The sequence below is a fragment of the Camelus bactrianus genome, chromosome 19 (assembly GCF_048773025.1).
Source record: "Camelus bactrianus isolate YW-2024 breed Bactrian camel chromosome 19, ASM4877302v1, whole genome shotgun sequence".
Classification (NCBI taxonomy): domain Eukaryota; kingdom Metazoa; phylum Chordata; class Mammalia; order Artiodactyla; family Camelidae; genus Camelus; species Camelus bactrianus.
In genome coordinates, this window is record NC_133557.1 from 20,044,390 (window position 1) to 20,056,745 (window position 12,356).

General features: G+C 46.8%; 1 protein-coding gene across 1 annotated transcript; it reads right to left on the reverse strand.

The window, feature by feature from the left end:
* Positions 1 to 2,041: 2,041 nt before the first annotated feature.
* On the reverse strand, positions 2,042 to 4,389 carry SLPI (secretory leukocyte peptidase inhibitor). The gene is made up of 4 exons (XM_010958687.3): positions 4,290 to 4,389; positions 3,469 to 3,636; positions 2,837 to 2,986; positions 2,042 to 2,243 (listed from the first exon to the last, which is right to left on the reverse strand). The coding sequence occupies exons 1-4, from the start codon at positions 4,369 to 4,371 to the stop codon at positions 2,239 to 2,241; spliced, it is 405 nt and encodes a 134-aa protein (XP_010956989.1). The 5' UTR covers positions 4,372 to 4,389; the 3' UTR covers positions 2,042 to 2,238.
* Positions 4,390 to 12,356: the final 7,967 nt, after the last annotated feature.

Below are 12,356 nucleotides of genomic sequence, written 5' to 3' on the forward strand. Positions count from 1 at the left end.
TTGTGCCTAGAACGAAGTGTGCTTAGGAAAGTGGTCTGTCGAAAAGTGCACTATTGAAAAATTTGTACAGTTTAAAGTCAGGTTGGTATATGCTTGTAGCATTTTTAGACAGGCTGAGGCCTGGAACCTTTTGCTGCAGTGGTGACACAGGCTAGGACATGCACCCTGAACAATAGAATACAAAGAAACCACAAGGGGCTAAAAATAACTTCATGCATTCCCAGTTGGGGCAAGTTATGAACAACAAGATACAGAAAACAGAAACCGAAATGCCATTTCTGAGGTGTTGGAGGCAAAAGCATGGCACTGAGCATGATCCCCACATGGTCACCCACGAAGGGGTTGGGCGGACCACCCAAGCCTCCCTCCTCCCCAGCCTAACCCTGGTTGGCAAGAGCATGAGAAAAGCCATTTAAACTATTATACAATTCAGCAGTTACAAATACCATATGGTCACCAAAGACAGTAGAGTCCTGCCCAGTTACACTATCACTCTGCAAAGTTTCTTGGTCATACAGACCAACTGTGCAAAATGTAAGAGGGGACCACACAAGGGTGTGAATGCCAAGAGGGGAGGATCATTGGGAGTCAACGTGGAGTGTGGCTAAAATGAATAAAATTAAATGAATGAAATTAAAATTAACTGAATGGTTCTCCCTCCTTTCCTCCTCTCTGAAATGGTTAGTTTAATACATCTAGTTGCTGTTCTGGGAATATTGGTTGAAAGTAGTATGGAGTATTTTCTTAGACCACTGACATTTTCCAGAAAAAGACTGAATTATAATTTGTTTTTGTTTGTTTGTTTGTTTTCTTTTCAATCATTACCTAATTCAGTTTCCTTTCCAGTGTGTAGAGCACAGAACAATGTGGAGCAGAGTCCCCTGCTCGGCTCTGTCCATAAGAATTTCGGCTCTTGTTATTTTTTTCTGCTCCAGCGAGTCAAGAACAACATCACCCTCATATGTTACTGGCCGACAGCATGTCATCAAGGTGACCACCATGGCAATATTTTACTGTTGGGAAAGGCAGTTTCATGCATGCATCTTCCACTGCAAAAGAAGGGGCCTTGGACCTGGAATATTTACTTACCAAGAGATAAAGAGCCCACACAGCCCTTGCCAAACTTATCGCCACCTGTGAAATATCTTTTCCAATTCCAAGCTCAGTGTAGGCTCCTTTGTTTTGTATAAGTGTGTGCACTATGGCATCCGGCCAACCCTACTGACATATCTTCCCACCATGGAGAGGGGATGGGGTCCTTCTACTGTGACATGAGAGGAGTGTATGTAGGTAAATGTCTGCAGAGACTCACTGGCCAGGGGAGATCAAGGCCCACAATGGAAGCTGGTCTCGCTGTTTCATCTCTGTGGAGGTAAAACATCGTTTCATCCAATGCTTGACTACGTTGTGCTCTCTCGGAGACCCTGATATGAATATACAATGGGCAGCAGTGTTTGGAGTCCTCTCTCAGGACTCATAGTGCATGTTATTCTGCTCAACGTTTATTTTAATATAGAGGAAATAGTGTCTTGGGAGAGAGAAGAGATGAAAGAGGTTCCAATCACCACAGAAGGCAAGTATCCACCATTTGTGTGTGGGGGGGGGGGGCGGAGAGAGGTAATTAGGTTTATTTCTTTATTTTTTTGATGGAGGTACTGGGGATTGAACCAGGATCTCGTGCATGCTAAGCATGCACTCTACCACTGAGCTATACCCTCCTCCAAGTAGCCCCCATTTTTGAACTTAACATGCCCCAGAAATGTGGCCATTCACACCCCATTACGTGCCCCAATGCACTGTGAGAAATTGGTTTTTATCACCACTTTGCAAACAAAGAGATTAGGATGTAGGAGATGAAGTCATTTGTCCCAAATCATAGAGCCAATATTTTCAGACTTGTGATGTAAATTCACGTCCGTCCAGCCTCTAAGCCTCTTCCTTCCACTCCATATCTGTAGGAGGGAGGCCTCTTATCCAACATTCCCTCCCATCTGACTCATACTCCCCAGTGAAACACAGAATCAAAACGTACAGAGAGAAAGATGCTCATTCATTTATTGCCCAGTTAATAGACATCTCCTGGAAGCCTATTGGTGCCAAGCCTTTTTGCAAAGAAAATGTTGGTGGTAGAACCAGGTCTTCACCATGGAGTGCTCCAGTGAGCCAAGTCTGGGACTAGGAATGGAATTCCCAGGCCACACAAAGTAGAAATCCAGAGCCTCTTCCAAATGGCAAACATCAAGCTGTGAGAGGGAATTGGATCAGAGCTTCAGCAGAGGAACCAGCCACATCATCTCCACATTCTACCCCCAAGAAACCCCCCGAGATAGAGAAAATGGCAAGGTGTTGATATAGTTGAATGAGTCTTGGTATCAGGAGGCTGAGTCCAAGTTTCTATTTTACTAGAAAACCCTAAAGTCAGATAATTGAGCTAGCCTCTCCTCAAAATCCATTGATCCTTTGGGCTTTGATCCTAGACAACATACTGGATATAACCTTATAACCTTATATAATACATACTTAGTGCTCGCAGGGCTTTTCACAATGCACTTTCAATTGCATTAGGTCCCTTTTGCAGATAAGGAAACTGAGACTCAGAGTCACTTGCCCAGGGCCCTTACCCAGAGGGGCTGGAGTAGAATCCAAGCCATGAGTGATCCAAGGGAAATCCTTACCCTGAGGCTTGGGGAACAGTGCTCTTGAAAGACAAGGGAGTCAGGCAGAGGCTCTGCTGGAGTAGGGATCAGGAGTCCCCCTGCTTACATGCCTGGAATTCTGGAGTGTTGAGACTGAGAGACTGGAAGGAGAGAGGTCAGCTGCCCCAGCCCCTCCTTACCTCTCACAGGGGAGATGCAGACTTTCCCGCACGTGTTCCTGCAGCACTTTAAGTTATCCAGACACTGGCCATCTGTCTCACAGTGGTTGGGGGGGTTAAGTATCAGACATTGACCCTGGACCACTGGACACTTCCCAGGCTTTTTCTTAACTGGTGAGAGTAGAGTTATGGGTTAGAAGCTTTGTACCTTCTACAACACCCCCCTGCTCCTTGGCCCCAGCCCCTGCCCTGGCCTGAGCACAGAGAATCATTGCCTCCCATCCTCATGACCACCATGTCCTTCCTGAGGCCCAGGTACCCCCGGAAGGTAGCATCTGGCTCTTCTCTAACATCAGGCCCTCAGCCAATGCAGGTGACCAGGTGTCCAGTGCGGACTGGATCTGTCACTGCCAACTGCCTAGTTATCTGAATGACCAGATGACTATGACCTGAACAACTGACCTCCCGGCAGACTGGCTGCTTCACCAGCTAGGTAAATAATTTCCTCTCTGGGGCAGTATGACTCCCTGACCAGCTAACAAACTTGGCTCAACAATTCTTGGCCAGGAGGAGGCCTGGACTCGACCCTGTCCCCACCACCACCCCGATGCCATGTCCTTTGTCTCACTCCACTAGCTCTCCCACCTCCTCACCTGGGTTCAGGATGTCAACAGGGTCCAGGCATTTGAGTTCACAAGTATCCAGGCAACATTTCTTCTTCCCTGGGCACTGCCAGTCGCTCCTGCACCTGGGTTTCTCATATTTAGTCACTCTAAGGCACTGGGCAGGATTTCTAAGAGGGCAGGCTCCAGCTTTCAAAGCTTTGGAAGAGATGTGCAAGAATTCAGGATGGGGCTTGAGTAGCCATCACGGCTCCTGGACAAAGCACCGCTTTCCAGGAGTGGCCCCCACCTAGCTGACTGTCCCCTAAGTCTGAAGGAAAGTCTCTGTCTGACCTCCATAACAGCCTTAACAGCCTTGGTTAAACCACATGTGTGGTCATGAGAAAGGCATAGGGCCCCCAGTCAAGGTTTCCTACCCCAGGAAAAAGCCAGGTTACACACAAGCAGAGAGGCAGGCTGGGCGTGATGGAGATGGGGAGAAATAAACAAAGATAAACAGAAGTGACGGGCAGGTGGAAAGCTAGAGCCAGAGGCAGGAAAATAGAGACTAATGGAGAGAATCAGACTGATGACTGGAGAGCCACAGACAGGGTACTGGGAGGGAGAGAGAAATAAGAACAGAATGGGAGTGAGACCTGGGCTGATAGACGACGAAGTAAGAGAAGCATTTCCAGATGCTCAGAAGCCCTCTCAGAGACCTTGGCGCCTGGATGGACATGAACGCACTGTCAGGGATATCTCCTGAAACTAAGCTGAGAGAGTAGAGTCTAGAGAAGGGGCCATGCCCACACCACTGGGAGCCTTCGACTCCAACCCTGCAGTCAAGATCATCAGGGGTGACTCCAGCTTACCTTTTTCAGCACTTTCCACAGCCCAAGGTGCCAGAGTACCCAGGGCAAGAAGCATGAAGGGGAAGAGGCTACTGGACTTCATGGTGAGGGCGGGGGTAGCTCTGATGGCCAAACCTCCCTGTTTATACTTTCACTAGTGGGTGTGGCCTCGCCAGAATTTCCTTGGCCCCTCCTAGCTTTGATGACATAAGCAGGGAGCTTGGCCACAGACCAGGAAGCCTGATACCAGAGAGACTGTGGCCCTTTCCCGGCCCTGGGTAAGACTGCAAGGCCAGCAGAGTAACCGCCAGCGAAGAAGTAGGAGAGGCTGGCCTGGAAGTTGTTGCCAGGCTGATAAGAAGACCATCTCTGGTGTCCATCTGAGCCCTGAACATCCTGGGGGCCCCCGCCCCATTAGCCTTGTTGGTGGAGAGGCGGGCAAGAGGTCAACTGTGGAGGTGCTATTTAGATCTGATTCTCAATGAGATGTTGGGTAGTGCACCCCTAATTCTCCCAATTCTGGACTTGCAGGGGCTTGTGAAACTCTCCACTGATTGCTCAATGCAATTTCCTCCTCAAATTTCAGATGACAAAGTCCTCAACCAGCAGATATTTACTTCCCCGAAATATTTACACCCCTGTATCTCCAGTGTGTAATCCATGCCGGATGCGTGGAAAGCGCTCATGAAGAGCTGTCAAATAAAAGACGCAGAAGAAAGAGCTCTGCCCTCAGCAAATCTCTTTGGAGCTCAGGATTCCCAAGTGTGAAATGAGATGGTCCTCACAAATCAGCCTTTTCAGAGAGCTGTGAGGTTACAGAGGTGAAAGGACTCTGAAAAGAATAAATGAATTGTTTCCCTTACAAGTAAAGACAATTGAATCTGAGATAAAGGGATAAAGCAGCTCATTGGTCGCTGTAATCAACACTTAGTGACGGCGTACAATTTGAGATGTTAGAGGAACGCTTCCTACCCCCAAGTACCCTACAGATCTCACGCAAGAACAACAACAACAAATGATGGCTGCCATAAAGTCTAGTCTATGTGCTACCCTGTCTGTATAGATTGCTTCTAACTGTCAAGAGAGTGATCATTATCTCTAGATTCCAAGGCAAATTGGTCTAACTGCAAAGCCCAAGCCCTTGCCTCAATATCACGTCACTTCTTGATGCTTGGAATTTCCCCATTCATTCTTCAAAGTGAAGGTTTGTGGAAATGCAAAGAGACACGATCGCGTCATGCGTTATCCAGCAGTGACGGCTCCATAAGGACTCGTTTGTGAAGTATCCCCCAACTAGACAGACAACAGATCCCTCTAGGGAGAAGTCACTCAGTGATTTAAATTTTGGTGGGAAAAGACAAGGAAGAAAATTAGCATGCACTGAATAGCTACCATGTGTCAGGGGCTTTCTCTCCTAGCTGGCGCACTCAGTAGGGCGAGTAAGAGAGAGATGGAATGTCTGACCTCCACTGATGGATAATGTCACTGTTGAGTCAAACAGCTTGACTTAGATTTAGGGTTTTGGTTCTCGCATCACCCCAAGGACAATTTCATTCTTCTCACCAGGGGATGAGACCGGAAGAAGTTGCCACACTTCTCAATTTCTGTTTCTTCCTATCTTCCTCAGAGCTACACTCAAGAGGGTATCTGGAGTTTTCCAAAAATTTGCTTTATAGAGATTGAAAGGGAAAATGCTCCAGTTAGAGTTCTCTATCTGTGATTGATTATAAAAGCCAACTCCTTTTTCATCAGAAGAGTCCTGTGATCAATTAGCAGTGTCTGCCATGGACACCATAGAAGGGTATTCACATTGCATGACCATTTCTGCCCTTCATACATCTTGTTCTCATAGACTGTGAAGATTAAAGGGAATGCAGAGATCATCTAGATCAAGACTCAGCAAACTACAACCTTGGGACCAAATCCAGACAGGTACCTGTTTTTCTAAATGACGTTGTATTGGAACACAGTCACACATTCATTTGTTTACATATTGTCTGAGGTTACTTTCTTACTACAATGGGAGGGTTGCCTAGTTGTGGCAGAGACCCAAATTAGGTTTTAGACAAAGTCTAAAATGTTTGCTCTCTGGTCCGTCAACAGAATATGTTTTGCTGACTTCTGATCCATACCAAACCTCCAGCTGACAGCAAGAGACTGAAGCCCTCCGGAGAAGGTACATGCCCAAAACTGCATACTGAGTTAATTACACAACACCCAGATCGAGTTTTTCTAAAACTGGTTACTCCCATGTTGGTTCCCAAAAACTAGTAATAGGTGATGGCTGGGCACTCCCACTCCTGGCCCGATCTTAACCCAAGATTGAGTCGCTAAGCCTACCTCACATGCCTTCTATAGCCTTCTGCTAGATACTGTAGAGTCATTCACTTATTCATGCAATTCATTCACAAAAAAATTATTTAATGAATTCTTACTGCGTGCCAGGGATTATGCCAGGCCCTGAGGCTACAATCAAGAAGGCACATGGAGTCAATATTACATGGTCATTAAGAACCTAAACTTTAGGTCAGAGTTACCTGGGTTGGAAGAAAAATCACTGACCCTGCCTGAGCCTCAGTTTGCTCAGCTGTAAGATGGGGGTATTGATCTCTCTTATATCACATGGTGGTTGTAAGGAGTATTTGGCAAGCACTCTGCACAGTGTCCGGCCCACTCAGCATGGCAGATGCTGTTCTTATTACAGGTAGGTGTGCTGAATATTAGGCAAGCAGGGAGCCATCAGGTTCTTGGGTCCTTGGGTCTGAGCCCTTCTTGCCCTGCTCCATTAAATGCCTGACTGAGCCTTCAGGACAGAATTGCTTCTAGGGTATAGAGAGGGCCCTTGTCTATGCAAACAATTTGATTTTAAAGTGTATTCTAAAATTCACTAGACCATGTAAGGTACTATGATTAACCCAAGAAGATTTAGAATAATTGTCGGTGCCATCATGTTTGCTCACCGTCTAGCCAGAGCATGTGACGTCTTCTCAGTATCCAGGCACCATTTCCTCCCCTCTAGGTCCAGAAACCAGCAGATGGTGAATGAGCTCCAGAGAGAGGCATCACTTAGCATAAACTTTGTGTTTGGTGTCATCTTTCTAAACGGATATATATTTTTTTATTTTGATGGAGTCAGTGTACCCAATTTTCCCAGTCCTTTACGGATTGTACTTTTTACATCAAACTCTCCTCACCGAAGAGCAATCCCTTCCATTTCCCTTAAACATTTTTGCAAGTTTTATTTTTCTCATTGAAGTCATTCATCTAGCTGGAATTTATTTTTTGTGAAAGATTTGAAGTAGGGATCTCGTTTCAATTTCTTTCCAAAATGGAATGCCAATCGTTCCCCCATATCGTTGATCCCCTGTTAATTTATAAAACCACATCTATTTTGCATCAAGTTTTCGTATGTAGATGGATGTGTCTCTGTGTTCTATTGGGTTTCCTTACTCGATGTGCCTATTGTCAAACCAGTCTTCCTTGGTACTCTTTCAATTAACATGTATGTTTTCTATATCTCAGTGCTTTGCAGCACAAGTCTTTTCGGTTTTACTTATTCAGAATTGTTTTGGCTATTCTTGCATTTCTACTCTACCACACATATTTTAGGATCAATTGGTTAAGTCCCTCAAAAAAAAAATCTATTGAGATTTTTATTACAGTTGCATCAAAGCTGTAAATTACAGGGGCGGGGCCAAAATATTTACTATATGAAGTCTACCCAAGTGTAAAAACTGAGCAATAGGGAGGCTTTGCTCAGTTGACCATCAGCTCCAACTGGTCCAGTCCTCCTCTAAGTCTCCAGGTCTCTCTCTCAGCCTCACAGATGCCATCTTTCACCTTGACTGGAGTCCCTCTGCTCCCCGACCTCTCTGAACTGGCAGCTTAGACATCTGAAGTCTTGAGGATCTTGTCCCTGACTCACTGCATACTCTAGACTAAGGCACTGCCCCTCTCTGAGCCTCAGTTTCCTCACCTGTACCAAGAGTGTGTTGGGTTGGGTAAAAGGGAAGACCTCTCAGAGCCCGGACACTCTAGGAAACATCACTCTTGTCTGCATCCTCCCAGCCCCAGATTGGATGGCCACTCTCCCGACGGAGGTGAGCCTCATGCTCACAGACCTCTGCTAGCCAGCTCCATGGGGGTTTTTTGGGAGTGAAGGGGAGGAGGGTTCCTTCTTAAATGAGACCGTTCTAGCTAACCTCTGATTCCACTTGGCCTTGAGGCTCTGTACCTCTAGACACCTTCTAAGGGAGGGGATCATGAATGATTTCTATTAGGGCGCATAATTAGGGTCTTGGTCTAGTTTCTGCTTCATGGTGTCTTCCCCTAGAATTCTTTCCAGTAAACACACCGGCCCTCTTGAACTCGCTTCTTACACAAGAAAAGATGCTGACTTTTTGTTTGCTGTCTTTTTTTTCCCTCCCTACTCTCTCGTTTATCATGTGGGTTCTACCCTTGATACAAATGTTTAAGTTAAATGTGGTAGAAGTAGAAGGGTCAGAGGTTCTGCTGCACTTGGCCCCGATGCCCAGGGCCCAGGTGAGTCCCCTCCAAGAGCGGCAGATGCACATTTTAACTAGTGATTTTTTTCAATTAGAAAAATAAGAAGAGAACTTCTGATCAAAGATGGCAAAATTAAGAGGCTATAGCTCCATTTTCATCTCTGAAGCTCGCAGAAGCCCCTCTTTGATCAAATCAGAAAGCAGTTTCAATCCTGAGCCACAGTTGATTTTAAAGATGGAGAACATTCTCATCATCACAGACATTCTACTGGCCAGCCCCGCTCTATTCCTGTACTCTATTTTATCATCTGCCTAGTTTTGATCACTATTTGAAACTTATTCGCTTACCTCTTTGCTGTCCACGTTCCCCTCCTGGAACGTAAGTAGAAGGCAGGGAGTATGATTCTCTTCTTCACCACTGTATCCCCAGTGCCTAGTACAGCATCTAATATGTCTCCCAAATAGACATTCAAGAAGTACTCACTGAGAAGGCTTTTTTTTTTTTTTTTTAAAGCACCTGCCAGGATCAGAGGCCACCCTGAGATTTTCTTGTTCCTCTGGGAGGAAATGGACCTCAACTAGCAACTGCACGTTGCAGTGCTGGCATTGTTATCTTAATCTGCCTACTTCCTCCCTGGATACCCACCTCCCGCTCAGCTGCTAGGAAGCACTCTGCGTGCCTTGCGTTCCCTGGGGGTGGGAGTCCTAGGTGAGCAGCAGAAATTGCATTCACTACTTCAGGAAAAAGAATGACCTTGGACCTGGGAAAGGGCAGAGCAGGAGGTGACATGTGGAGGTGGGATTGTCCACGGCAGGATGAAGAGCAGGAAGACACAATGGCTCACGGATCTGGGAGTTTTATGTGTGCTTCAGTTACCCCTGAGTGAAGAACCAGCATTTTGCCCTTCATCTCTTCCACATCTTGTGCTTTGCTTTTGTCTGCCTCTTAAGCTTCCTAGTAAAAACGTCTTTGAAAGGGTCCACTTTTGTCCCTGATGAACTGAAGCTTTGTGGCTTTGCGAAGATGGCCTCTTTGAACCTCTGTTTTCCCTTCTACAAGCCAAGGTGTTTAAACAAGACAATGCAGGCCCAGGGTGTGGCGCAGTCCCCGGCATGCTGCATGCTGGGGGAGTTCTGTGACTGATAGCTTTCTTCTCCTTCCTTTCTCGCTATCTTAGGGCCAAAGAGCCAGAAGAGTCAACCAGCCTTGGAGACAGCAGCTATGCCAGCTGGAGAAACTGGGAAGGACTGTGAGCTAAAAGTGAAAGCTAGAAAGGCAAAAAGTCATAGAAATACCATGATCCCCGGAGAACAAAGAGAGAGGTGAAATTCTGAAAGGGATCAGGGCGATTGGCTGAGGTCACAGCCCCTTCCTGCCCTTGGCTTTCTCACCCACGGCTATGTCCAGCGCATCTTACCAGGTATAAGAAAGAGCACCACAAGTGACATCTGTCACTCACCAACTTGCCAGCTCACCAACCACTGCAGAAGATATTATGCTTTTTAATTATTCAAGTCTCCAGGGAACCAAGAAGGCTGAGAATGCTGAGTTCCCTCCAGGGGACGTAGGTTCAAGAGTCCCCCAAAACATAAGTGTTCTGTGCCTGGTTTTATCAGGTTCTCAAAGCCATGTGACCTCCCTGCTTGTCAGGACACCAGGAGGCCCAGGCGCAGTGTCTGCTCAGGCTCTGTGCCTTCTCTTGACAATGTTACTCTCCCCGCCAGTTCCCTCCATGCTGTTACTTGGATTCTTACTCTCTGTTCTTGCATTACATGTTTGTTTTACTGAACTTTAAAGTCTCCCATCCTTTGAGTTTAGGAGAGAGGTATAAACAAAGAAGCAAGGACTAGCTACCCTTCTGTGGAACATTCTTTCCTATCCAAGAGGGTAAAGGGAGCAAGAGAAAAGGGAAATGAGAGAGAGAGAGAATCAGGAGGTGGACAAGGGAACTAGCCTCTGTCAAAACCTATACATAGCTAGGAAGTAGCCAGACTGGTCTTCAGATTCAGGATTGTGTGGTTATTGCCTAGGAAGTGAAGCAGCTTCTAGGCTGGGGTGAGGTCTGCCAGAGTCGGGAGAGGGGTGTGAAGACGTGGGGAGGGTATTTCTCAGAAGGGCAGGCCTGGTTCATTAGTCCAAGTGCCCGATGCCAAGTGCTTGTAAGGGCGCTGGGATCCAACTCCAAATCAGAGCTCCAGGCGTCATCCAGTGGCCACTGTGAAAATTGCAGGAGAAAAGAGCAGACGAGAAAAGAAACCCCACTGAAGGCAGTCCTGGCCAGCGCCAGGGGGAAGCGAAGGAGAGAGCCTCCCCTTGTCCTCAGTGCCTCCCCACAATCAGTTAAGGACCCGGTTCCAGTCAGACCCCTACAGGCTGCTGCCTGATCCAGCTGGGGTTCTCTCATTGTGAGCTTGGGCAGCCTGGTTCCCCCGCCATAAACCAAAGGAGTAGGACAGGTCACAGGCCAGGAACCATACTTAGCACTTTCGCTCATCTGACCCTCATGTCCAGGTAAGATCTCAATCATCCCATCACCCCACACTCCAGTCACTCCTGACCACACAGATCTGTGCTTCATTCACCTATGAGATCCCTCGTGGCTACCTAGGGAAATTCCAGCCATGGGTTAAGGCTTGGCTGCAGGTCACCTCTTCCAGGATTCTTCCCTTCTTGCCTGCCGATTGCTCCATCCCCTCACCTAAAGGATCCTCTTTCTGCTACAGTTATGGTCAAGTGCACCTCACTCCCTCCAGCTCTGAGCTCCCCCAGCTCAGGGGCTTTTCTTAGTATTGTTTCTCCCTCCTCACCCCACCTAGGTGCCAGGCATAGACAGGCTTAACAGTGCCTGCTCTGAACTCAGTCTGCCTGGCTTCAAGTACTGTGTGGAAGGCAGAATAATGGTCCCCCCAAAGATGTCTGCGTCCTAATCTCTGGAACCTCGGAATATGTTATCTTACAGGGCAAAGAGAGTTTGAAGATGTGATAAAGAGCTCGAGATGGGGAGATTACAGTGGCTTAGCTGGGTGAGCCCAGTATAATCACAAGGGTCCTGCTGCTGTGGAGAGAAGAGGGTCAGAGTCAGGGAAGGAGATGTGATGCCAGAAGCAGAGGCTGAAGTGATGACCTGAATTCAGGTAGCCTTTAGAAGTTGGAAAGAGCAAGGAAACAACAGTCTCCAGAAGGAATGCAGCCCTGCCAACCCATTTTAGACTTCTGACCTCAAGGAGTATTTGTGTTTTTTAAGCCACTAAATTTGCAGTAATGTTACAGCCACCATAGGAAACAAATACATACTGATTCAGCTTCTCACTGATCACATGACTCTGGGAAACTCACCCTCTCAATGACTCAGTTTCTTTGCCTGTAAAATGGAGATGATATAGGCAATAATTCCTACCTCACAAGGTCGTTGGGAGGAAAAAAATGAAAATACCTGCGAATTACTTAGAATAATGCCCAAGACTAAACATGTGAGTTATTATTATAAGAATCATTAACAGCTACCATTAATTGAGAACCTAATATGCAACAGGCACAATGTCCGATGCCTTAGAACAATTTCCTCCATTCTCACCATCACCC